Below are 27,979 nucleotides of genomic sequence, written 5' to 3'. Positions count from 1 at the left end.
TTTGTAACTGTGTTGTGCTCTGTCTATATATGCCTGACAAATTAAGCTTCATGAGATGCAACTCTGAGCTACTGTATTTTTAGATAACTGGCTGATCATTGAGTAAGATTGTGTCAGATGCCTGTCCTGTCTTGTGTGCACAAGTTGGGTTTTTTATTGAGCATGTGCTCCTGTCATTGTCTGATGATGATCCCTCCCCCTTGTTATCTGATTATTGGTTTAATTTGCTCCACCTGTGTTTCCTGATAGCACCCCTTTCCCTTTAATAGCACCTTGTGTTTGTCAGTCTTTGTCGGATCGTTGTACGGTCTACGTTTCCCGGTTCCCTGTGTTGGTATGTCTTCAGTTTCATGTATTTCTAGGTTATGTTTTCCCCCATGTGGGTTTTGTTTTGTGTTTATGTTTTATTTTATTAAAGGTGCACTATGTAGTATTTTTGCAGTAAAATATCCAAAAATCACTAGGCCAGTATTATATATTTTGTTCAGTTGAGTACTTACAATATCACAAATGTTTCCAACTATTTGTAAATTGTGAGAAAATTGCAATTTTAACTAATGAACCGGGACGTGTCAGCATAGCGTTTAAGGGAGTCGCCTGTCAATTATGTCATATCTGCGTTACCCTCAGTTTTATATGGCAGAAGCGCTTTTCTCTTAGCAGTGTCTCTTAACATGTCATAGCAGCGCCAAGCGAACACACAGAGTAACGTCATAACATTATTTTAAACGCACTTAAATGTATCTAATATGATAAACAGAGCTGCTTTACCTTATAATCAGAAACGCGGAAGTGTGGGAGCTCGGCGACTGTGTCCTGTCCCGTCATAATAAAAGTCCCGGTGTTCGTGAGCCGTGTGCTTGTTTAACAATCGCTCCAGCAGCCGTGCTCAGCTCCACAACACTCAATCCTGTTTTGCTTCACACTACAGTAACGTTAATAACCGTATGTATGAACGTGATTTCTGCCCGTGTCCTATTTTCCACCGGCTGTGAGGTGAAGACCACATGTCCCAAGATACTGCGCTCAAACTTGGCGTCATTAAACTACACCTTTGTTTAGAATAGGCGCCCTCTAGTGGACGGAAATTTGCATAGTGCACCTTTAATAAATTATCATTTCTGCACTTGAGTCCTCGCACCACTTTTCTTTGTGTTCCCGACCATGACATAACGATCTGACCTTCAGAGGACTCAGCAGAATGGGCATCTTCTTATTCCCATCTCCCTGCCCTTTTGCTGCATACTCCTTTCCCTCCGGTAGGAGGGAGCTAGCATAAAGGAGTTTGGTTCTTGTTTGCAGCAGGCTCAACATCAGTCAGACAGAGCTCAATGACATTTTTAACACCCGCCTTAATGAGCCTAACATCGCCTGGGAGATGGGAATGCTGGGGATGCTATCAATTTGGCAGTTTGTGGGGTATGTGTACGATCGTGATGGTGGAGGAGTGCCCCGGAGGGGTGGTCTTCCACTTTTTGGCCTCCCCCATTTTTCCCTACAAACTGCCAAGTCCCCAGTCCTCCGATGACCCCTTTGGGGAGAGGGAGGAGGAAGAATGGCACCACATCCACCATCTACCCTGAGTTCCCGAGTCCGGTGCTCCATGTTCCGGTGGACCCAGTTCTGGTGGTCTCTAAGCGGAGGAAGAGAAGGAAGGCTACTTCTGTCTTAGTCCCGGTGGATTATGTTCTGATGGGCCCAATTCCGGTGGACCGTGTCCCAGGTGAACTCAGACATTTGTTTCGGTGGATCTAGTTCCGGTGGTCTCCGTTCCGGTGGATCGTGTTCTGGTGGTCCCGAGTTCGACAGTCCAGAAATGGAGGAGGAGGAGGAGGAGGAGAAGGAGGAGGAGAAAGGCTCCCTCTGTCCCTGCTCCGGTGGTCCCAGTTTCGATGGACCCTGTTCCGGTGGATTATGTTCCAGTGATCCCAGTTTCGGTGGTCCCGAGTCCAGACACGGCCTGGAGGGCAGTGATGGGATGCTTTTTGGTGGCAGTCCTGCATGCTTTGGAAAGGCACAGGGCCTTACTCAAAACTCCGGAGCTAGTTCTGGTGGTCCCAGTTCCGGTGGATCATGTGCCAGTAGTCCCTGTGCCGGTGGTCCCAGTTCCGGTGGATCCTGTTCCGGTGGTCCCAGTTCCGGTGGATTGTGTGCCAGTGGTCCCAGTTCTGGTGGATCGTGTGTCGGTGGTCCCATTTCCGGTGGATCGTGTGCCGGTGGTCCCAGTGTCGGTGGATCATATGCTGGTAGTCCCAGTTCCGGTGGATCCTGTGCCGGTGGTCCCAGTGCTGGTGGTCCCAGTGCCGGTGGACTCTGTGCCAGTGGACTCTGTGCCAGTCCCAGTTCCGCTGGACTCTATGCCGGTGGACTCTATGCCGGTCCCAGTGCCGATGGTCCCAGTGACGGTGGACTCTGTGCCGGTCCCAGTGCCGGTGGTTCCAGTTCCGGTGGACTCTATGCCGGTCCCAGTGCCGGTGGTCCCAGTGCCGGTGGACTCTGTGCCGGTCCCAGTGCCGGTGGTCCCAGTTCCGGTGGACTCTATGCCGGTCCCAGTTCCAATGGACTCTGTGCCAGTGAACTCTGTGCCGGACGTGCTACTCAGGCGTCATTCTTTGCCTGCACCTGCTCTGCCTACACCTTGGCGCCTGAACTCCGCGGGCCATTCCTCCCTTGTTTGTCCCTCCCGTCCCGCCTTGGTCTGTCCCTCCCATGCCTCCCTGGTCTGTCCCTCTCGTGCCTCCCTGGTCTGTCCCTCCCGTGCCTCCCTGGTCTGTCCCTCCCATGCCTCCCTGGACTGTCCCTTTGTCCCGCCCTGGTCTGTCCCTCCCGTGCCTCCCTGGTCCATTACTCCCATCCTGGTCCGTCCCTCCCGTCCCACCCTGGTCCGTCCCTCCCATTCTGCCTTGGTTTGTTTCTCCCTGGTCTGTCCCTCCCGTGCCTCCCTGGTCTGTCCCTCCTGTCCCTAGTGGAGCGTCTGGTAGTGTCAAATGCCTGTCCTGTCTTGTTCCTGTCATTGTCTTATGATGATCCCTCCCCCTTGTTATCTGATTATTGGTTTAATTTGCTCCACCTGTGTTCCCATATTCCCTGCTTGATTTGTTCCCTTTAATAGCTCCTTGTGTTGTAAGTCTTTGTCGGATCATTGTATTGTCTATGTCTCTCGGTTCCCTGTGTTGGTATGTCTTCAGTTTCATGTATTTCTAGAGTATGTTTTCCCCCTTGTGGGTTTTGTTTTGTGTTATTATGTTTTATTTAAATAATTATTAATTATTAAGTAATAAGTAATTATTTAATCAATTATAATTTCTGCACTTGAGTCCTCGCACCAGTTTTCTTTGTGTTCCCGACCGTGACAGACTGTGTAAGAAAAATATCCATATCTAAAACTTTATAAAGTAAAATATCTAGCTTCCACCAGACCGCCTTCTGCATTCAACTTCTGGAAAAAGCGCAACTTTTCAAATGTAGTGTAAGCGTTTTGAACTGCGAGGCGTTACACATAAGTTGAATACAGGATGCTCAGATATCTGCAGGAAGCTAAATAATTTACCCCATAAACATGCATTATACGAGCAACTGGATGCCTTGGGGGTAAGCAGATACACATTATTTTTAGGTGAACTACCCCTTTAATATATTATAACTCTGATTGTGTTTATCAGAAAAAAGAAAGTCATATACACTATAGGATCGCTTGAGGGAGAGTAAATCATGGGGTAATTTTCATTTTTAAATGAACAGGGCTACTCCATCAATGTAGGCGGTAGTGTAGGCCTATATTATTATTATTATTATTATTATTATTTATTATTATTATTATTATTATTATATTGACTAGTAATATATAAATATTTTCACATACAGAACTGAAAATAATAACGTATGTAATGTAAATGCAATAACGAATAAGCTAAGTCACCCTCAGCAGTTCACAAAATCAACGTTTGTGGCCCGGCTCCTTGACAAGCGCATGCGCAGATCCAGCCACTAGTGTGCAGCAGACTGGTAGTGCGCATGCGTGTAATGGACACGCACAGTTCAAGCTTTGTTTGGAAAGTGCGCAGAACACTGTCCAAACAAAAACAGCCCAGCTGAGGCGTCACAACCGACTCCTGACAGTTTCCGAATATAATTTAGCACACTTGTGGTGACGTACTTTTGATAAACAATGTTTTAACGTAGGATCAAGATGACGCTGACTTTGTGTGTAACAAGAAGGTAGCGAATACCGATCATGACCGAATTCGTGTCAGATAATTTGGGTGCGAAGCAGCTGGTGGGAAGCGATAGACGGGTCCAGTTCTCCTGTGCTGTAAAGATCCGCGGCGCACAAACGGATCCCTGACACCCTGATATCACCCGTGGATTTACTGAGCTCCTCTAAACTTTACACGCGATGGAAAGCGTTGGAAAATACGAGTTCAACAGGAAAGATTTGATAGGACACGGCGCGTTTGCTGTGGTGTTCAGAGGAAGACATAAACAGGTAAGTTGTAAATTTCCTAATTCCGAAATTGAAATAATCATCCTACACGACTGTCGTAAAGTAAAACCGATCTCTTTATCCATAGAAACATAATTTTGAGGTTGCGGTGAAATGCATTAACAAGAAAAATCTGGCCAAATCACAATCTCTTCTGGGAAAAGAAATCAAGATACTAAAGGTGAGTTTTTAGGTACACCAGTGTACGCGCATAACGTTACTTGCTTACTTTTAACATGTGCTAGTTTATATATAATTTTCAGTGTTAAACTCACAAAAAAAGTGAAAAAACCCGACTTGCGAGGACATGTGAACTTTTCTCGCTATTTAAGGCTAATGTCGTTTAGCTATTGATAAAAACAATGTAAAGGCTTTATCAAATATCATCACCTCTTTATGGGAGCAATTACATGAGCTGCTGACTAATAGTGAAACCCATTTGTGTTTTCGCCAGGAGCTGAAACATGAGAATATTGTCAGTTTACTGGACTTTCAGGTATGTATCTACTTTGTGTTTGTTATTCGGGGTATATGTCTAAGCCTACGGTGTTATTTTAAGTGGTTTCTAATCTATTAAAACAGAGGTTTTTCCATGTTGCTAAAGATATTTATAACTCGAATATCGCATGGCTTAATGTTGACATTACGGGTGCAGTTCTCTTCATCTGATTGGTTAAACCTTAAACCCCGCCCACTGATGTCACGCACTGTTTATTAGCAGCTTTAGCAACCATGGCGAATACTTGTAGCTTTTACATGACTCACAATGAGTAATGTTTTCATGTTGCAGTATCTTGCATCAGAAAGAGTGAAACCATTATCTGATTTCTGTGATGTCAAGGTGGGCTCTGTGAAAGGAAGAGCAAATTGATAAACCCTCCAAATAAATCTCAAATACCTCTTGTGGCAAAAGTACTAAAAATAAACAGGCAGACAGCTCAGGAAACAGTGGCAGACATGACAGATGTCTATATGTCTGTTGAACACCTAGCACCTGTGCATGCATTCGCCAACACCTGCCAGCCCAGCTCACCCTTTTAACCAACTGTCTCTATCATTTGCATACAGAACAGACGTTGTCTGATGTAGGATTCCCTTATCAATGTATCTTAATGAATAGAGGAATAGACTCCAGGCGTTCAAGCTTATCTGATGACAGATGGTTGTCTCAGGTGTTGAGAGCTTAAGAAACTTAACACAGTTGGTTACAGCATTACAACTTCAATCTTGAGGTATTGCGCCCTTCAGCAAGTATAACAGGTTTACTTCAAATAGTTTGTAGTGTTCAAAGACCATAAGATAAAAGGAAATGTATTACACATTTGAATCTAATCCAAATGAATTATCGTATTTTTTTTATTATAACCACATAGATAATAATAACAATAATTATAATTATTATTATCATTGCATAATTAATTAGTGTGTACATGGGTGTCACAATATATCGGAATACAAAAATACAATGTATCATGGATAGTGTAAATCTGTATTGTGTGTAGTTTACTGAAAATGAAAATTTCTGTGTGCGAATACCTTCTGAGCTGTAAAAACCAAACTCTGGTCAGGCCAATCACATCGATTATAGAGTCGGTGGGCGGGGCTTAACATAATGACGGCCGAGTTGCGCTTGCGTGCTTCTAGTAAACACAGAAGCTGGCGAACAGAGGTCTTTCGAATCAGCTTTGTCCGCGACTCTGGAAGACTTGGAGTTAAGCTTTTCTCTGAGTAAAGAACAAAGAACGGCACTGAAGTCATTCTTAAAAAGGTATGATGTGTTCAGAGTTTTGCTGACCGGATACAGCGAATGTTTCTATCAACGAGCTCCGCTTCATGTTGCTTACATCAGGTTCCACAGAGCCCGATAGAAAGCTTGCCTGTGACAAGATGGCCGCCGGTGATGCCGATGGTGACTCCGCCGTAAGACATCTAGCCTTTATTATGGATATCTATGGTTTGAAAGCCAACTGTTTATCCCGCCTCTCAGATTGAGCCCTGTCTATGGTGAGTTTCCAGACCAAACATCTTGATGTGGGTCTGGCTTGTCAGGCTAACATTAAACTACTATATATTATGTTGAATATAATGTATAATAATGCAATAGGAGAATATTTATTGGTCCTGATAATGCCAAACGTCTTATGTTACCAGTAAAAAGTGGCCAACTTTATTTTAAATATATCTAGTCAGTTACAAGACTTCAGAGTGCAAGTAGCCTAGAAATCTAGACGCACCCTAGCGGCAGCAAATTTAATCTGCCCGCAAGTGTCGTCTAGGAACTCTCCATACCCTTCTGAGCTGTGTTCCCCTATCTCTTGCCGGACCAATCACATCGTGTATAGAGTCGGTGGGTGGGGCCATAATGACAACGGCTGAGTTGCGTTTGTGTGCTTCCAGTAAACACAGAAACTGGCGAACGGCGGCGGTCTTTCGAATCAGCTTTGACCGCAATTCTGGAAGACTTGGAGTTAAGCTTTTCTCTGAGAAAAGAACAAAGAACGGCACTGAAGTCATTCTTAAAAAGGGAAGATGTGTTCAGGGTTTTGCTGACCGGATACGGCGAATGCTTCGTTGCTCTGGTTGGTTGTAGCGCTATCCTATCGCGTGCAGAGGGAGTTTGAAAGACAACCGTTTATCCTGCCCCTCGGATTGAGCCCTGTCTATGGTGCGTTTCCAGACCAAACATCTTGATGTGGGTCAGGCTTTGTTCAGGTGTCGCCATTGGGTTACCAGCACAAAGTCGAAAACTATTCATTTCAACCCCCAATGTAATTCCAAATTTAGCATTTTAATCAACTGTAAAAAAAAATGTGTTAACCTTTTACCATACACCTTTTACCAGTTGTATCGCAATAATATCGTATTGTGATATGTATTGAATTGTGACTTGAGGGTATTTAAATAATTATGTATAATAATAATAATAATAATAATAATAATAATAATAATAATAAATGTTTATTGTTTAGCATGTGACATGTCCATTAATCAACATCAGAGAACTGTGAATGTGCTGTTAAATTATTGAAATATTAAATTCAAATCTTGGAGTAAATAGGAGGACTTAGAGTAAATAATTTATATTCAAAGGGGCTGACACAAAAACGTAAAGTACAATTAAAGTACAAATGAAAGTTGCTTAATGAAATGAATGTATTTTATGTACATTTAGTGTACTCCACTACACAAGGCACCTAGTACTTGACTGCTCTTTTAAATGATAACTTTTAAACGAATTGCAGCTGATTGAACTGTCAGTCGAGCCTCTCACCACATTATCCTTAGAGAATGACCTGACAGTGAATGCACACTAATAATTCATGCTCACTCCATTACATCTCATGCACTGCTAGGACTGACACGGGAGAATTTGACACTAAACAAACCTGCAAATATAGGACCACCACCTTTGACTGGCTCCAATATCAGTCTAATCTCCATCTGGGCAGCACTTATAGTATTTTTTCATAGGTTTGTCCATCTGGGTTGTTCAGCTGCTCAAAAGACAGCCGCCAAGCTTTGTATTTACCTGACAACGCAATGTGCACCAGGTGGCTGGCTGCTGCCCTCCACGAATGCTGAACAATAGCAGAGAAAATGACACTTATGCCTAGTCAGTGAAATCCAACTCTTGACCCAATCCCGCACTCATGGAAACATTCTGTGGAACAGCTTTGAGTTCAACCATGTTTGTTTAAGCTTTATGTTGTTTAGGTCTTTTGTTGTTGCGAAACACCTTTGTATTGTATGTTCTAACAGTTTTCTCTAGGGCCTTGTAAATGCATCTAGAGAAGATAATTTAACTGTATTTTGCCCTGTGTGTGGTCTATAGCCTTGGGCTGGGCTTTGACTAGTTTACTTTGCATTACCGCTGATGTCCTGGTTTTATTTCTCACTTATTCTGCACACACACACACACACACAGGAAGCTTAACGCTAAGCCTTTATCCACAACAATTGTGTCACTCTTATAAAATTAGCTATTACACAACTTTGAAGTCAAAAGGGTTTGTTGTCTTTCATAAAACAAGGGCTTTTTGTCGTGTAATATGTTATTAAAAACACTCTTCAGTCACGCTGACCGGCTGCTGATCTTTATGTCAGTCAGCTGTGGGTAATGACACCTCCTGCTTCTGTCCCGACTGCTGGGCAAGCAGTGCCTGCATGGAAATGGGCCAAATGGGACTTTTGTTGCATAAGTTGGCCACGTAAATACCTTATTTAAACTGGTTAAAACTGGCCACCATAGCTATTGGCCTGTGTAGACATTGATCAGCTACATTAAGCCTTTCATGAGCAGAATTTTTTTATATTGAATTTCATTGGCATTAATGGGTAACAAACCAATCCATACTTACTCATGCTAGGGGTCAAAGGGCATTTTTAAGGGGGTTTCGCCTAGTGGTTGACTGCTGCACATTAAGAGGCTCTCAAATTTCATGATTTGGCCACTGAAGAGCATTATGCTGCAATGTTCATTTATTTTGTGCACTGATTAGCAATAAAATAATATCTTCTGTAGTATGAGACTGAAATGTCTTTCAAACTTGCCTGGTGTACAGATCAGAATGGTATGAAAGGTACTCAAACATTTCAAATAATTTCAAATCACAAATAAGCGTTATTTTAATTATATTATTATTGTTTAATAATAGTAATAGTAATTACAACATTAATAATTATGAATCAATAAATACTTATTTTATATTATTTAATTTAATTGAAAAGTATTGTATTGATACTTATAAAATATATTAATTAATAATTCATTTAATTAATTATTATCAATTCATTATTTGTATTTAATAAATGAAATATAGCTGATAAGTGTTTTTTAGCTTCAATAGTGCACTCAGTTTTGGAGATAAACTAAATATCAATTTAGTTATATTTGTGCTGCCTTAAGCAACAATTGAGGTTTTCACAAAATAAAATATTACTATTTTAAACTCAAATGCAAAAGGAAACATTTTTCTCAGTCCACGGTACCTAAAATAATTGACCATATAACCTGTTATGCAAACACATTTGATTGTATTTTATTTGTATTGCTTGCAAGCACATGCTATAATAACACACTATTGATAGAAGGCTTAGGTAAGCGTAGGCTTTGTACGATGAGTCAGTGTGTCCGGCCAGACGCCCGTCCTGATCTAGACAATGAAGAGCCCGTTCCATGGCTGTCATATGGCATGTTGCGAGGTGTTTCTTGCATATAATGAATAGTAAATATTTAACTGTGTGCCACATGTCTCTGTCTGCAGGAGATATCGGGATGTGTCTATCTTGTCATGGAGGTGAGTCCAGATGGCATGCTGCACCTCTCGCATACCCACTGTAAACCTCAAAATAGACTATGTGAAGTAGAGGAAAAAATCTGGTGTCAAATTTCGTCATCTCATGCAGGACGTCCTTAATGCTAAGCTTAATTCACACTTCTATGTTATTATTGTCAGCATAAAGCTTCAGTTCAGGTGAGAGTTTGTTTTTTGTTGACTGTACACTTAGTGTTTTACTGTCTCCTCTTACAGTACTGCAATGGAGGAGACCTAGCGGAATATTTACACTGTAAGTACACTAACCTCATTTTAATTTGTCATCTTTTTTACTCTTATGCGTGCCTTTTAAAGGTCCTTGTTGTGTGAACACATAAATTAGACACTAAATATAACTAATCACGTTTTTTTAAAGCACTCATGAACTGGCTTTTTGATACTGTTATCTGAGACATTTGTGTGTGTGTGTTTTTATGTAAAATAACATAATGAATAAGTAATTTTCTATTTTCTACCCTGGTTTTGAACCACAGCTATGATTGGATAACAGTTTTGCATATTATTTTTTAATTTTCATTTTGTTTTGAAAACTTCCAATGTGGAGAAACGGCAATCGGAATGATTCACCCACAGGGCTGCAAAATGTCTTTATCAAACAAACAGTGATTTTTCTCTCATCCACCCACAATTAATTGGAATTTTATTTTTTATTACTTGGCTGGCCCGATCTGTGGATACAACCACGAACTGTGCAAAACACACACAGACACATCCGCGCGATACTACGAGCCCTGGCCCTTACAAAACATTGCCATATTTGCTGTATTGTTCGGAAGTTCCAACCGGTTTAGCTCCACATAGGCCTGTTTTTTTTTTAAAAAAAAAAAACAATTTACTATAATTTATTTAACATACCAGGAGATTTTCAGCACTGAAATATTCAGTTCAGATATTCTTGTATTACAATTACCTTTTATATATATATATCAAAAGCTCAAGGGAAAGTTGTTTTCTCAATTCATGGCTCCTTTAAACTATTATTAGTGATGTCCAATTTTTTTCCATTTTGTTTTACCTACTTGGTTTATTTCTGTTGGCCAGTCAGAGCAGACATACTTTAGTGCAGTTTTTATACAGAATCTTTGCACAGACTTTGGAGCAGCACCAAGTCTCCATAACAATTTTTTTTTAAAACCTATATGCCGTGGTAGATGAAAATTCAGAAAAATTTAAATACTGCCCAAGACTAATAATTGTTTTATTTCATGGTTGATATTTAAATTGTGTGCTATTTTATCTAAATAAATCAGAATTTAAATGCTAAAAACAAAATGTAAATTCTACAGGTAATTTTAGATATCTCAACATTATAATAAAAATGGATATTCAGTTGGAGATTGGCTGAAGATTACATTTAACATTGTTACTAAATTATAAGTGTTTTTACAGTTTATAACTTGAAGTAAGAGTTAGTTGATGGCAAAGGTAATGTAAATGTAAAATATCAATGTCTACTTTATTTATATAGCACTAATAAAAAAACAATTGTTGAACAAGGTGTTTGTACAATATGCCCAAAGACAATAACAAATATTACAAACACGAATCAAAAAGAAAAAAAAAAGTAAACAGAAAAGCAGCTATTAAAAACCAGAGAAAATTTACATGTAAATGTAAAAATATTGGAAATGAGCATTCCTATCTCTATCCCCTTTTTGCAAATCTAAACGTTCTATATCTCTAAAATGCAGCTATTGCGGTGATCTATTAGAATTGTTTCTTCATCATCATCTTATTCACAAAAGGATGATGTATCTTCATTTATCTAATTCTTTCTAAGTAAGAGTTTGTATATTAAAGATTATTGCCGAGACTTAGACATAGTTCATCCAAAATAATTTTCATCCTTTACTCACCCGTAAGTTGTTGTAAACCTATATGAATTTCTTTCTTCAACTGAACATAAGGGAAGCTATTTTGAAGAATGCCAGTAACCAAACAGTTAACTGAAGCCATTGACTTCCATAGTATTTTTTTTCCCCTATGGAAGTCAATGGCTTCAGTTAACTGCTTGGTTACTGACATTCTTCAAAATATCTTCCCATGTGTTGAGTTGAAGAAAGAAATTCATACAGGTTTTAAAAAACTTGAGGGTGTGTAAAGGGTGACAGAATTTTTATTTTAAAGTGAACTATCCCTTTAAAGAATGTTTAACCAGACAGCTGACTGTGGCCATAGACTTCCATGGTATTTTATCAGTGGCTACCATCAACCTTTTGATTACCAACACCCTTAAATTATCTTTTTTGTGTTCGGCTGAAGAAAGAAATTCATAAGTGTTTCTTACAAATTGAGGGTAAGGGACATTTTCAGACCAAGGCCAGTTTCTTAAAGATTGAATCATTGAACTTGCTATCGACTTGCTCTTGAAACTGCAGATATATTCACCAAACAAACAACTCTCCTGATCATTCCCCAGAAAGATAATTCAGGAGCTCTGAGAACAGCTAGTTTCACACATGTGCTGCCACAAATAGAGCCTCTTTGGAAGTGGTATCATCCGCACGCGCACACACACACACACGCAGACTTTGGAGTTTGAATACATCTTCATCTAACCATAACATTTTTCCAGCGTGGCTATATTTATCATGTTTGCGTTGGCCACTCTATTTTAAGCCATCAGACATGTAGCGTTGTTCTGCTTTAGATCCATGCCAGCCTCATCAGGGGCTGTGTTTGCCTTCACCTGCTGACCTCTTACCACTGACTCACTGGCACAACACCAAAATCTCCCGCTGAAACTCAAACCCGAGCCTGACCTCATTCACCTGTCAGTCTGTTATCTGCCCCTTTCCTGCAGTGGAAAAACATGGGGGCTAAAAATAAGACTTTAGGAAAGAGGTGAACTGGGAGAAATGGGGAGGGGGGTGGATGGCAGCTGGACTTTTCGGTTTTGATGGACTCCTTGTAAACAATGATAACCCACAATTCAAAGTGTTTTCACCAGAATAATCCTTTAAGTAGTAAACCATAATAAAATCAGTTATTTGTCACTTTCTTCATAGCTAAAGGTTCTCTGAGCGAGGACACGATCCGCGTGTTACTGCAGCAGTTGGCCGGAGCCATGAGTGTTTTAAGGAGTAAAGGCATCATTCACCGTGACCTAAAGCCCCAAAACATTCTCCTTTCGTACAACACAGGTCGCAGAGCCAACCCCAACAACATCTGCATCAAACTGGGTAAGTGCTCCAGGTCACAGTAAACAGTTTCGAACCCTCTATTAAAAGAAACACAAAGACTGTTCATGGATCACTACGGATTATGAGACTGTGAGATTGTGAGTTATTAGGTTTGACAGTGGTTGGTTGCGGTGTTTTTGTTCTTGTGTTATGACTGCGGTTTGTTTTAGGTGTTTACGACGTTGTTCTGTTTGCTCTTGAGTGTTATGTAGACACTGTGTGTCACTACACAGCTGTGTAAAGTCAAACAACTAAAAGACACTTGCTGTAAACATTTGTGCACCAGCTTTCACTACCAAATGTAGTCCTTGGCGCCATACACTGATTTTTCTTTCTATCTCTCTCTTTAGCTGATTTTGGCTTTGCACGTTATCTGCAGGGAAACACAATGGCTGCCACACTCTGTGGCTCTCCAATGTACATGGTGAGTGCTTGATTTCAAAACGTTCATGTTTTGCGTTATCCAAATGTTCAGGAAAATAGAGCTGCATGACTTGGGGGGAGAAAATCAAATTGGAATTTTGATTTAAGCAAATAGCATGCATAAGTTGAAGATACGTTTTGTTCTACAACATATATTAAACACTCACATCAAAAAGGTGAATTTAAAGTTTAAGAAATGTATATGTAACGTCTGTGGTGTGAGTGATATTTGTGTGATATTTACGTAGAACAAAACGTCCAAGTATCTTCACGTTATGTTTACCACAAACTTTATTTTACTCACAAATAAAAAATTACAAAATAAAAACATTATAAAACCCATAGGAAAATCTTGAGGGAACCACTGGCGAATTAGTCTTCCGGGTTTTGACGTCATCCCTGCAGCACTTTATGGTTGTGGTTTGCTATTGCTGTGATGTCAAGTGAGTGACCGATTGTCCCACCCTCGCTCGCGCCAGTAAACACTTCATCAGAGATGAGATGTCACTGCAAGTGGGAAGGGAAGATATTTTGATTAAAGATGGCAAGAGCACATGAATAAAAAAAATAAATAATGATGTGCACATATAATTAATTTATAATAAACACTGTAAAGTTCCATAATAAACAATATGTCCATTTTGATTTCATGGTGACTTTTAAAGCTTCTCTTTTGTTGGCAACAGTTGGTTTATAAGCGTTTCTCATTACAGGTATGGAAAGATCACTGGATCATTAGCTGCTTGCTTGTAAAAGAACACAGAGCCACGCTTCATTCTGAAACACACATTGCATGCATATTTAATGAAATTACAGACTTTACTGATTTGATAACCCCACTAAATCATACCACTTTTTGGATTAATTATGCAGCCCTATAGGAAACTATGCCATAATAAAATACAGTTTTTACTTGACGTGTTAAAAATACAGTACCCACATATTAGATATTCTAAATTATTCTTTACAGGCTCCCGAGGTCATCATGTCACAGAATTATGATGCCAAAGCTGACCTGTGGAGTGTAGGGACCATCATATATCAGTGCTTGACTGGCAAAGCCCCATTTCAGGTCAGTGACACACACACAAGCACAAAAATGACACAAAACACAGTGTGTATGACGCAAAGAGAGAAACTATGTTTTAACCTGACACATGCACACTCATCTCTTTCTTTCTTTCTCTCTCACTCTGTCTCTCTGTTCATTTGTGTATGTTACTATGGTCATGGTTTCTTCTTTAATTCTTTAAATAGCCATTTACCAAGGTTAGGATATTTTAGGTCTAAAGAGTTTGCTAATGCAAGCACACAAAGAAATGCAGTACCATTCAAAAGTTTGGGGATGGCAAGATGTTTTTTTTGTAATATTGTTGAAAGATTATTATAATTAATAAAAAGAGTCAGGCACCATTGTCACATAATCTGAAATCCAATTTGCTGATTTGGTGTGCAATAAATATTTTTTATTATGAAAGTTAAGAACACCCCCCGAAAAAAGAAGCATTTTTTTAAAAAATATACTTTTGTAACAAGTATTTGCTGTCATTTAGATAAATTAAAAACAAATGCTGAATAAACAGAGTTTTGACCAGATTTTTGAATATTCATTTTAATAAAATCTTACTGACCCCAAACTATTTAAAGGTAATGTATAATCAAGAAGGAAATGCAAGCAATGCACAGAATGAGTTTCTACTACGTCAGTTCTGATGGTTCTAGAACTTCTTCATTGCGAAAGCTCAAATGGTTGGCACCCTCGGTTATTTATGCCCCGTAGAGTGTGAAACATGATTGTACCATCTCACTGATAAACATAACCATATGCCTCTGCGACTAAACACACCCTCCGAATTACTTACTAACACTCACACGTCACACCCAAACATACACACATGCCCACACATCTCTCTGGTTGCACTACTAGAACAGGGAGTTCTTCTTTTTGTTGTTGTTATTGCATTACTGCATTACTTCCTCTGACTATATCCCCAGGCTGCTCATTATTAGTTTATTACAATTCATAACAGTCAATGATAGTACTTAATCCTGAAAAGGTGATGTGCCATCATGAATTATTAATATGACCTCTGTTCGTTCAGCTTCTACACAGCCTCATCTGAGCACGGTCAAAAATGTGTCTATTTATGGGTTCATATTTTAGCTTTCTGAAAGAGTTGGTTATGTATTAGGAATTCCTGACAGTCTTGGATTATGATATCATCAGATGGGTCAAAATGGGCCGCTGAGTTCATTCAGAACAGCACACTCGTCTCTGTCCTGTGTTTACCTCGTCCTGCATGGAAATATTACTTTTAGTGCTTGTTCCTGCAGCCATTAGAAAGCCTTTATGATTTGTAGAAACTAGGTCTAGAACAAATGTTTACATTCCAAACAGCCAGTGTATACCACGAAGAATGTAGTTAAGCCATGCAATGCTGCTCACAACAAACTAGTTCAGTATCAAGTTGAAAAATGTGTATGATAATTGGCTGCCAGGCAGTGCACAGTTTTAAGTGAATCACCAATATCTAAATCTAACTAGATCTGAGTGGTTAGAACTGGAGAGTAGTATTATTGCTCAAGTATTAAGGACGTTTTTTTACTAGCCCAAGTGAAAAGATAATACGTTTCAGGGCCCTCCTTATTTGTAAATTCTTGGGGGGATTTTTTTTTTTGGCCATTCAGGAAAAAAAATAATCAGATGATTGGTTAATTATAGTGAGTTCAATGCAATTTCTCAAATTCTTTCTCTTTCGAAATCTTTTCCAGGCAAATACTCCTCAGGAATTGCGGCAGTTCTATGAAAGAAACCGGAGCTTGAATCCCAGGTAAGTGACCCTGAGGACTGCATGTTAGTCATCAATCAACATGATCCGGCTTAGTGTGTGCTATATAGGCGCAAAGGTCTCTGGTGTGAATTTAAAATCATTTTTTTGAAAGAAAATACTACTTTTATTTAGCAAGGATGCATTTGTAATGGATGCAAGTGACAGAATCATTTTGTATAATGTTACAAAATATTTCTATTTAAAAAAAAGCTGTTCTTTTGAACTTTCTATTCATCAATAAAAAAAAGTATCGGTTTCCTCAAAAATATTAAGCAGTATGACTTCAAACACAACTGCATATTTATTTGTGTTGTGAATGTGGTAGAACCGGTTTCTTTCCTCTCGTTGTTTTTCTCTCTTCCATCTTTCACTCCTTTCCCTCTTTAAAAGTAGTTTTATTTATTTACCTAGACTGTTGAAATGTTTGCATTCAGTTTTACTTTTCTACTTGGTCAATTCCAGAGTTACTCTGGCAACTCAGAGAGCCCTTGCACAAGCATATAAACATGCACACAGGACTGTGTAGGTTGTCATTCCTGTCAGTGTCTAACACAGCACCAAAATGCTTTTCCCAGTATTCCACGTGAAACCTCTAGTCACCTAAGGCACCTTCTACTTGGGTTGCTGCAGAGGAACCACAGGGAACGCATGAACTTTGGTCAGTGGACACATGCAATCAAACGTTTGACTTTAAAAGACTTTAGAAATCATAAATGGACACAGGAAGTGATTATAAATAAGTGATTATTGTCTATTTCAGATGAATTTTTCCACCATCCTTTCATGGAGGCCAGTACATCCATGAAGAAATGTACGATTGTGGTGTACATTACTTTTTTCAAGCTAATCTGCTATACCTTTGGTTACAGTAACATTTACATCTATTCATTGTTATCTTAGCCTCACCGGTGCCCATGCCCGCCTATCCCAGCTCTGGCTCTGGGAGCTCCAGCAGCAGTTCCTCAACCTCTCGCCTCACTCCTACTCAGGTAACACAGTGCCAGCACATAATGCATGAAATGCACCTTTTTGAGATGTATTGTGATTTTCTTACTTTGTATGTATAATGTATAGCTAGCATATGCTGTAACAATACCATTCAAAAGTTTGAGGTCAGTAAGACCTTTTTTTAATTAATACTTTTATTAAGCGAAGATGCATTAAATTGATCAAAAGTAATAGTGAAGACATGTATAATGTTATAAAAAAATGTATAACATTATACATGTATACAACTTTTTTTACTTTCTATTCATCAAATCAAAAAATTAAAAACATAATTAATTGCCTTTTTTACGGCTCACAATTCTGACTTCTTTTCTCACAATTGCAAGGTAATATCCAGCAATTCTGACTTCTTTTCTCACAATTGCAAGGTAATATCCAGCAATTCTGACTTCTTTTCTCAATTCTGAAGGGGAAAGAGTCAGCTCACGTCTAATATTTTCTTAAGTTTATATCTGACAATTCTGATTCTATAACTTGCAATTACAAGTTTATATCACTTTATGTTCTACTGTATTGTGAGATAAAAAAACAACCTTTTTATTTTTATTCTGTGGCCGAAGAAAGCTTCCATAGGCTTCTTCCAAAAACATAATACATTTTAGCAACCCCAAACCTTTGAACAGCAGTGTATATATGAAGTTTTTTTCTTGACAGTCTGACACTGAAGCTCCGAGGCCCCTCCCTCAAATGAACCCCACACCGTCCCCAGGTCCAGGTTCCCTGCTGAAAGACTGTTCCTCTGAGTCTGATGACTTCGTAATGGTGCCGGCTCAGTTCACCAGTAAGATGAGCCCTTACACTCGTTGAACTACTTTGGATTATGTAAAAAACAAAACTGCTCTATTTGCACGAACATAACATCTCAATCTGATCACTCTTGTAGGTGAAATAGTCTCAGGAGAAGAGCAGGACAGTTTGATACACAGCGGGTAAGTGAGTTTACATCTTTCCATTGCTTGAAGGGTTAAAGTGACACTGGCCACACACATACAGTAGTGTATATAGTTACATGTGACATGCTTCTCAAGTCTAACCTACACAACAGACGTGCTTGCATTGTTTCTGCACTTAACGTTTTGCATGCTTGCCAATATATCATGTGTCGTGACTATTCATTTCAAAAGTGTCAGCTGAGCTTTTGACCTGCTGACCATTTTTATGGTTCTTTGAAAAAGTCTGTTTATGTGCTGACGCGTTTGTGCAATGAAGGAAGACCTTACGGTCATGATGGCAAAAATTGCTTTGGTATAACGTTTCATTTTCAATACAAATTTTTAAATACATTTCTGCTGTTTTTTAAACATCTGTGTCTGTCATCTAATGCACTCATGAGTTAAAAGACTTTATACAGTTTCGTTTAAACAGAGTTTATACACCACTTTTTTTTTAAATTGTTTTTTGAAAGTAGATTGATCACCAAGGCTGCATATATTTAACGATTAAAAACAAGAATATTTTCTATTTTGCTTTATTTTAAGATGTAAGTTATTATATATATATTATAACTTGCATCTTAAAGTTATTATACTATATACTACACACACACACATACACAGGGTCCATTGCATGAGGATGATAATCATATTTGGGGGTCTCTGGCATCTAAAAGACTGAAAACCAGATCCCCTGGTCTATATTATATAGCTGGATGGTTTAATAACATACTAATAATGGCATAATTGTGTATGTGTATTATTTCTAGAAGCTCGCTGCTGAGTGTTACTGCTTGTATAGGTCAAACGGCATCATCCTACCCGTCTGTCCAAGCTTCCCCAAGCCCCTCAAGGTACTGTGTGTGCATAAGTATGGATATTAGCATTTAATACGGCAAAGACTTTGTTTGGATGTGTGAAGTGAGAGACAGCTGTCTGATCTAATGTGACCAGAGAAAGTGGGAATTTTAGCGATGAGAGTAATTCACAGAGCACCAGGAAACAAATGTATGTTTGTGCACATGACGTGCCAATCATTCACTCCTCTCTCTTTCTCTCTTTAGGCCTCTAGAGTCATGTGGCAGTAGTTACGCTCAGTCTGTGCCTGTTCCAGTGCCGACACAAAAGCATAACTACCAGAGGATGGAGGAGAACCTACAAGTGTCTGACAGGTTGGGTTTATCTCTATATTTTTTTCTCTATCATGATGCGGATACATAAATGCATAAATGTGCTCCTGAATGCCCAATGCATTAACACATGAGCTCTCTTTATGTTGTTCAGGGCAGCAACACCTGTACATCACCGCTGCTCAAATGGATTTCCAACATGTGGGAGAATCAGGGCTTCTTCAGAATCAGGAGGATCTCGGCCGTTTCTACCTTCCCCACAGGGTAAAGAAACCAGTTTCCTTGATCTGTGGTTTGATTTGCATACTTCACTGGTAGAGAAAGAGACTCTAGTGGGGGGTTTTGGTAGGAAGCTGAAAATAACGATAAAGTTAGTCCTTTCGGTTGGGTTGAGTTGAGTTTTGATGTTCATAATTTGCACATTCATGGAAAAACTTGAAAAAATAAATATATATTGATATATTTAAATATATATTTTTGAAATATCTATTTTAAAATGTGTTTTTTTATATGTGTTGTATGTGTTTTGAAGCCTGGTAATGTCATGAAAATAGTAATATAATAAATAATAAGAAAGATTAATAGTTTATATACGTGTTTTTATAGTTGTGTTCTGTTAAAATATGAATTAGCTTGAAATTGGTTGTGCATAGAGTAATGCACTTGCTTGAGTGCCAAAGTAATGTCTTATTTGTGAATTCATTTTTCTTTTTTCAAGTCTTTTCAAGTCTTAATGATTCTTTTGCAAATCCATCTTAAACAATATTTTTTAATTTTTAAAAATCCTTATCACCTTATTTACAAACAACTGGAAAGGCCATGGAAATCAGTCATTGTTAACTAAAACTATTATTGAAAAGTTTTCAATAATTACAATTAATCTAGAAAGAAATATAAGTATTAGATGAAAAAATTAAATAAACGAAGTTGAAGTTTTAAAACTAAAATAAAAATGAATTAAAGCCATATAGAAATATGAAATAAAACTATTAAAAATGACCAAATTACTTAAACTAAAATTAACTGAAAATGTATATATATATTTTAAATAATATAATAGTATATAAATAATACTAAAATAACACTGATGGAAATTCATTGGTAAAAAAAATTAGGAAACCATGTGTGATCTACAAAAGCACATGGTTTCCTAAATTATGGAGAAATGCTGACATGTTGGTTTTTTTTGCTTTTTTTCAGTGGGAAGTGTTCCTGAAACACCCAGTCAGCCCCAGCCTGTTGGCAGTAAGACAGGGTTTCATGCTGCAGGTAGAATACCTGTTTCACTGCATATCAATTAGATTTTTGTAAGACTTCTTGTTCCAACTTCTCAGCTTTTCTTTGTCTCTCTTTGTCTCTCAGATCAACGGCCTGGCCAGGTCTCTCCGCTCTTCACTGACCTGACGACCATGGACACGACCCTGACCCACAGACTCGGAGGTCATCAGCACAGCCCAGAATCTGTAGTGCACAGAGTGAGTAACTGTTGCTGGCTAATCAGAGAGCGACAGAACATGTAATACTGTTGTATTACATAAAAATACTGATACTAAAAATTTTAACTAGTAATTTTATTACTTGTGAAAATTGATGCGCAAAATAAACATTGAGCTGATATTGACAGACCTCATTACTATACGCTAGAAAATAAAGCACTATATTAAAGGTACAGCTAAATGTGATATTCAGTATAATGGGTTTATGTGAAAATTGTTTTTTAGTTCACTTTTTTACCCTATTAAATACAAAAAAATTATGGCTTTTCAATTATATTGTCAGGTATAAAGAAAGATATAAAGATATACAGATACAGATATATATATATATATATGCTACTACTTTTCATTTCAGTGGGATTTGTATCGGCGGCCCATCTCTGGTCAAACTCCAAGTACAGCGCTGGTTCAGCGAGGGCTGCCTGCCCGAACCAAGACCATGACTGACCTAAAAGATCTGGCACAGTACCCGGCTACAGGGCCCCGTGTGCCGCTTCTCAGGCCAGCAGAAAGAAGGGACTCAGTCAAAAGGTATTAGTCAATTAGGCATTAGTTCAGGTGGAAGAAAGCTTGTGACGCATTAGTCATGATAAGATATATTTCATAATTGGCACTGGAATCTCTGCAGTGATGTGATTTGCTGGAATATGAGTTTGCTCCCTAGAGCTGTGTTTATGGGTCATTTGTGTTGTAGGTCATTAAGTACTGGCCGTCTCTCAGATAAGCTGCTGAAGGCTGTGTTCGGACATCAACTTGACAGGGGCAGCTGTGAGAGCTTAAATTCAGAAAAACCCATGGACACAACAGGTATGAACTCAGTGATGCTAACCACTCAACACAAGACAAGCTTTAAAGTTGGCATGAAACAGAAGTTGTTAAAGTCTTTTTATCCTTATTATCACTAGTTAAACAGTTCAAACAAGAAATAAACATGGGGCAGGACTCGGGAATTGATTGGATAGTTGAGTAGTTGCAGCTTGCTACTTAAAAGCACCGTAACCATGTGTAGTCTTGTATTTGTAAAATTTATAACTAGCGGCAATAATCTTTTTTTTCTTTTCTTTTTTTTAAAGATGTTTTCTTTATATCTGTAGTCAAAGATAATATTTTAAAAACATCCCATCAGGCACTTGTCAGCGTATCTGCTGTTTAAAATGGCATTTTGTGCTGATCTCTGTAGCACCCTCTTGTGGCAATGATGGCATAGAGCAGGGCTCAGGCAGTCCTGCTGGAGTTGTGTTCATGCTGGGCTCTCCTGAATTTGGACACACACCTCCTCACACTGCTCGACCTAGACGCATCTCAGGTGACACTTCCATTATTTTACTTAATGAGACTGAAACACAAGTATTGTTTTTGCATGTTATTGTATCTGTTAGACTCACAATGCATTTTCAATTCATCTGCTGTTGAAGTGTGCACTCCCAGCCCAACAAGCCCTGGCTGGACCTACGGTCATTTGCAAGAGGCCTACGGATCACCTGACAGCCTACGCTATGGTTACATGGATGCCATGGCAACAAACCTCAGTGAGGGTGTGGCATTTGTGCCACCTGAACTACCAGAGGAAACGCTTATGGAGGTAAAATAATTGAGCTATACCTTATGTATGAAACATAATGTACAGTCAGCTGGTAATTTTAAACAGTGAACCCGTGTGTACCAGTATATTGGATCCGTGCAACTCTTAAAGTGACACAGCTGTCTGTTTTAATGTTTATTATCAGACAACAAAAGACAAGAAAATCGCTCACTACTTGACTAAACTTCATTAAGGATTAATATACAGCTCTGGAAAAAATGAGTCGCTTAATTTTTTCCAAAACTGTATATTTAATTTATACAATGAAGAATATATATTTCTGTAGCTGAAAACTATTTTTGGACCTACCTGAAAAGCACTGTTTATTTCACATGTAATTATTCCTGATGATAAAGCTGGGTTTTCAGCATCATTACTCCAGTGTCACATGATCCTTCAGATATCATTCTGATACATTTTTCAGGATATTTTGATTAATAGAAATTCTGTAATATATATCCTCACAAAAAAAATAAAAAATTAAATATTCAAAAACAAAAATATTCTCCATCAAAAAAATGTTGTTGATTGAAAATGCCATGCTCTTCTTCTCTACAGGAGGGGCATACAGACTTGCTGAGCCGACTGCGCTTCATTCTAGCCTTTTCCCACTGCATTACAGAGGTCGCGCGAGCAAAGGACTGTGGGGCTGAGAGGAACATGCCACTTGATGCTTCATTCTTAGAGCAGAGCATGGTGGCTGACCAGATCAGTCTTCTGAGCCATGAGTGGAGGTGAGATAATACTTAATCATGCATAAAGATACACGTATTTTATGTATCTTGTGTATGATATTACGACACGTACACTGTAAGTGATGTGCACATTTGTATGTAGCTCTGCAGAGCAGCTGGTCCTCTATATGAAGTGTGCTGAGCTGCTGTCCTCAGCGCTACACACAGCGATGGCCGGGATCAAAGAAGGCAAACTTTACCCATCAGGATCTGTTAAACAAAGTAAGGCACATACTTCAAGTGTAATCACCAACTATTTTAATGCAAAATTAAAAATAAAAATAAAAAACTGTCCCACTTTGTATTGTGTTCTTAACTACTAGTATGGTTAAGTTTAAGTGTGGGTTTAGGAGTAAAGGATGAGTCAACAGTGTAATTATAGATGTAATTATGGAATTGAATTACAGCTGTTTAATTACATTTTTTATAAAAGTACATAAGTGCACTGTAACAAATGATTCATTTTGGTACATAGTATTTAATATAAAGTGGGACCAAAATATTTCTAAATTATGCAACCATATATCACGGGGAAAATTCGGCATCTGTTTTATACATTTAATTTATTCCATTTATTAATTATGATTTCTGTTTGATAAAATAATGGTTTGATAATTGTGTATGTTACCTTTTACATTGGAACGGTTACATGAATTGTTTTGTGATTTGAAAAAGATGGTTTATAGATGTTTTAAATTGACTACTGAAATAAAATTTTATTTGTGACAACTTACTCCACGATATAGGCATATCATCACAGACATAATCAATTGTGAAAACAAGATTAATAATTATTTAATTAAAATTAGTGCTGGGGAAAATTGAATCATGATTAATCGCATCAAAAATAAAAGTTTGTGTTTACATAATATATGTGTGTGTCCTGTGTATAATTATTATGTATATATAAATACACACACATGCGTGTAAATATTTAAAGTCCCTGTAAAGTCAAAATTAAATATGAAATAAGTGTTCTGAGTTTCTGAAGTGTGTGTGTGTGTGTGTGTGTGTGTGTGTGTGTGTGTGTGTGTGTGTGTGTGTGTGTGTGTGTGTGTGTGTGTGTGTGTGTGTGTGTGTGTGTGTATTTTATATATGTATTGTGTGTGTATTTATATATATACATAATAATTATACATGGTACACACACATATGTTATGTAAACACATTTTACATAATATGTGTGTGTTTATTTTGGATGCAATAAATCACAATTTTTTCCCAACACAAATTAAAATGTATCTTTTAAATGTATTTTGTTTATTAAACAAAGACATTTTATATGGATTTATATACACCGTTACACACAAAAGTGAATTCTAATATGCTGATTTGGTGTTCAAGAAAAACATTGCGGTAATAATTTATTTTTAATGTCCCTGTTAAACATTTTACATATACTTACCATATTTATAATAGTAAATTATACATAGGTATAAGCAACTAATTCTAATTATATAGTAAGTACATGTTAATTAATATTACTCTGTATGTATTTGTATAATTGAATTAAAGTGTAACCTGCATTTTTTTTTATATCATTATCAACACTTTGTGGAAATTGATTCATTTTTAAGATTTGTACCATTCTAAATGTTTTTACTGTTTGTATGTTGGTCTTTACTGTTGCGTTTGTGTGTGTGTTGCTCTTGCAGTAATACGTAAGCTTAATGAGATGTATAAGGGGTGTGTGAACTCCTGCCGTTCTCTCACTGAGAAACTCCAGCTGTTCTTCAGCAGCAAGCAAAGACTGATGGACCGCATGAGCAACATTACTGCTGAGAGACTCATCTACACACACACTGTTCAGATGGTATGAACACTCTCAATGTCTGGTGTCTTACAATAAGAGGAGAAACATCTCTGTATCTAATCTGTAATACAGAGTATGAATTGCGCTGCTCTCTTATGATCAGGTGCAGACGGCAGCGCTGGACGAGATGTTTCATCATGGAGAAACCTCTGTAGAGCGATACCATAAGGCTTTACTGCTGATGGAGGGCCTGTCTTTAATTATTACAGAGACTGCAGACATAAACAATATCAACAAATGTGAGTATGACACACCTACTAAACACCTAAGGTATAAACAATATCAACAAATGTGAGTATGACACACCTACTAAACACCTAAGGTACAGACATTCATAATGTTACAAAGGTTTCTATTTCAAATATGAAAATAATATAATGGTTTCCACAAAAATATGAAATATTCAACAAATTAGCATATTTTAATGATTTCGGAAGGATCGTGTGACACTGAAGACTGGAGGAATGATGTTGAAAATTCACGTTTTCCATCACATATAAATTACATTTTATAGCATGGCAAAATAAAAAACAGTTCTGTAATAATATTTATTTTTCATTAAATAAATGGAGCCTTTTTTTTTAACTAACTCAAACTTTTAACAATAGTACAAACATACTAGTTATATATATAGATTGCTCAGTATTCATCTCATCCAAAGACTTTATATACAAAGACTGCGCAATGCGCAAAATGGCAGAATAAGTCCCGCCTTCTAAATGCAAAGGGATTTTGCCAAAAGTGGCTCAGTGGTTCATGTAGGTTGTCTACAAACCAGAAGGTTGGTGGTTCAATCCCCGGTTCCACCTGGCCAAGTGTCGAAGTGTCCATGAGCAAGACACCTAACCCCAGCTGCTCCCGCCGAGCTGGATGGCGCCTTACATGGCTGACATCGCCGTCGGTGTATGAATGGGTGAATGTGAGGCAAAATGTAAAGCGCTTTGGATAAAAGCGCTATATAAATGCAGTCCATTTACCTTTTTTTTTGGTCCATGATTTGAGAGTTTAGAAACAAACTTTCAGACAGTTGTCAGATTTCATTGTGCTTTCAAATATGAAATTTAATCATAAGCTTGGTGAACAGTTTTGGAGAATTTAATGTTTCCCCATTCAAAGAGATAGGAGCTGCACTTGCATGACTGAAATAGCTACACAAGAGGCGTTTCAAAGATGGCCGCCAAGTGAATTGTCTTGCCTTAAAGAGACTTTTTGTCATCTCTGATGTCCATTTGTTTGCCATTTCTGTAGGTAAACAGTGTATTGAGCGGCGACTCTCCTCCCTCCAGCCTAAAGGATGTGTGTGATCAGCATCTTCATCTTATTTTATCTCAGTTGCCATTTTAAATTTTGTGAAAGGGAAAAACTCACCTGCTCATTTTAAATGTGATACTTGGTTTCCAAAGCCAAAAAAAAAAGGTGAGAAATACTTTTTCATAATCGACAGAGATTAAATCTCTATTGATATATGTATATATGTATCTATTTTGTTCACTTTAAAGAATACTTAGTGAAAAAAAGAGTCAATGGGTGTAATAGATGTCATGTGTAAACCTTTCGACTTCTAAATCAACACCAATGCATGATGGCACTTCAAGTGATGACTTTGATCTTAGCACTATGACATTAAAGACGATGTTGAGAACTGAATGAGCAACAGCTTGGATGCTTCTCATTCAGCACCAAAACATGCCTTTAATTTTAGTCTTGTAAAGTTACATGGAATAATCCTGTGTTGATGGAATTATCCTGCATGTTTTTGCATGATTCTGAGGAAATGATAGTTATCTGCTGAAGGGAATTTGTAATCATTTGAAACCTCTGTGACCACCGAACATTTGTTGAAATAGCAGTCGGTGGTTGGGTGTGTAGTAGTCGGCTACAGATGAACAGCTCTAATGTGGCAATTGACCAAAATTAGTGGCAAACCTTTGCAGACCTACTGATAAAGACGGTCAGTTTCATATGTTGTCATATGAAGGTGGGAGAAATACTTGAGAATTGTATTAGATTAACTATCAAACTGTTATTCATGTATATGTAAAATAGCAAAGCACTTTACAAACCATTTTGCCTTCTGGATTCCTGATAAGAACCACTGCAGAGGAGGCAAGCCTTCAATGTAAGGGCTCATTTCAGTTTAATTAACTCCTGAAAATCAAAGAAAATGCAGTAAGACAATAGTCAATAGCTTGTGTGTAGCATTTTATATGTATCTGTTTTAATTGTCAGTCTGAAAGTGACATTTTAAGATATCAGTTTGCTTAGAGTTTGTTGCAAGTAAATGACTTTTGCACATTTAGCTGTAATGACTTTGTCTGTGATTTGGTAGTGCCTTAAAAAACCTAACTGGTTTAATTTCACTGGACACTCGAAACAAATCTGTGACTTACAATCGGTTATTTCTAGCATATTGAGATCATGTTTGTTTGTTACTTGCACTATTTTTGCATTTTCCAATGGCAATAACTCTAATGGTGTTTTAAGGCATTTAGTCCAAACTGTGTGGTAGAATGATTGTGATGAATGCACATGAAACAATAGTTATGTTGAATTGTGGACAATTAACTATTTTGTATATGTTCAGTATTTATGATGTGTTTTGTCTTTGTATGTCCATTTGCAGAAGCCAAAAATAAGTGCAGAATGCATTTGGTATGGGTGTGTAATCGAATAAATTTCACTTTTATATTATTCTCTGCGTGTTGATTCATTTCAAAATATAAAAGTCTTTACACATTTATTAAAACTTTTTTTCGTAGTCAGTGTTTCAGGTATATACATTATGCGGAAAAACGCTTTCTTACACACTATATTGCCCTGACTGAGTATATATATATGATTCTTCTACATAATAAATACTCATTTTATCTCATCCATGCAAGTGAGTAACGAAGGGAAGCAAAACCTTAGGTAGTCCCGCCCTCACGGGTACGTAGCTCTTTCTTTGTGATTTGATTTGACAACGACCCGTCAGTCAACGAAACGTCACGCTCTCAGTCGAGTGTTTCCGGGTATTCAGAGAAGAAAGA

The 27,979-nt window shown here is 38.0% G+C and overlaps 1 protein-coding gene across 2 annotated transcripts; it reads left to right on the top strand.

Annotated features, from left to right (window-relative positions):
• The first annotated feature begins 4,031 nt into the window (after positions 1-4,031).
• ulk1a (unc-51 like autophagy activating kinase 1a) lies at positions 4,032-27,641 on the top strand. Of its 2 annotated transcripts, none has more exons than XM_067413422.1 (28): positions 4,032-4,486; positions 4,572-4,664; positions 4,938-4,979; positions 9,748-9,780; positions 10,015-10,051; positions 12,828-13,001; positions 13,352-13,425; positions 14,395-14,496; positions 16,197-16,255; positions 16,831-16,913; positions 17,016-17,066; positions 17,156-17,244; positions 17,918-18,044; positions 18,147-18,192; positions 18,966-19,049; positions 19,260-19,367; positions 19,480-19,589; positions 20,526-20,594; positions 20,688-20,800; positions 21,177-21,352; positions 21,516-21,628; positions 22,002-22,127; positions 22,237-22,403; positions 22,962-23,137; positions 23,241-23,359; positions 24,793-24,950; positions 25,054-25,189; positions 26,199-27,641. In XM_067413422.1, exons 1-28 carry the CDS (start codon positions 4,397-4,399, stop codon positions 26,252-26,254), a joined length of 2,811 nt encoding a protein of 936 aa, XP_067269523.1. In that variant the 5' UTR covers positions 4,032-4,396; the 3' UTR covers positions 26,255-27,641. The 2 variants fall into 2 exon arrangements, with proteins under 2 accessions (XP_067269523.1, XP_067269524.1); XM_067413423.1 differs by lacking the exon at positions 26,199-27,641 and adding an exon at positions 25,273-25,303 and having other exon boundaries at positions 25,054-25,220.
• Positions 27,642-27,979: the final 338 nt, after the last annotated feature.

The sequence above is a fragment of the Pseudorasbora parva genome, chromosome 13 (genome assembly GCF_024679245.1).
Source record: "Pseudorasbora parva isolate DD20220531a chromosome 13, ASM2467924v1, whole genome shotgun sequence".
NCBI lineage: Eukaryota > Metazoa > Chordata > Actinopteri > Cypriniformes > Gobionidae > Pseudorasbora > Pseudorasbora parva.
Note: the sequence above shows the minus strand (reverse complement) of the source record. Positions and strands in the feature narration are given on the sequence as shown.

Bases quoted from the DNA above. Each gene is read 5' to 3' on its own strand.
- ulk1a (XM_067413422.1), top strand. From the start codon at position 4,397: ATGGAAAGCGTTGGAAAATACGAGTTCAACAGGAAAGATTTGATAGGA. The intron at 9,781-10,014 runs GTGAGTCCAGAT...CTCCTCTTACAG, and splicing joins GTGTCTATCTTGTCATGGAG to TACTGCAATGGAGGAGACCT. The intron at 19,368-19,479 runs GTTGGGTTTATC...TATGTTGTTCAG, and splicing joins AACCTACAAGTGTCTGACAG to GGCAGCAACACCTGTACATC.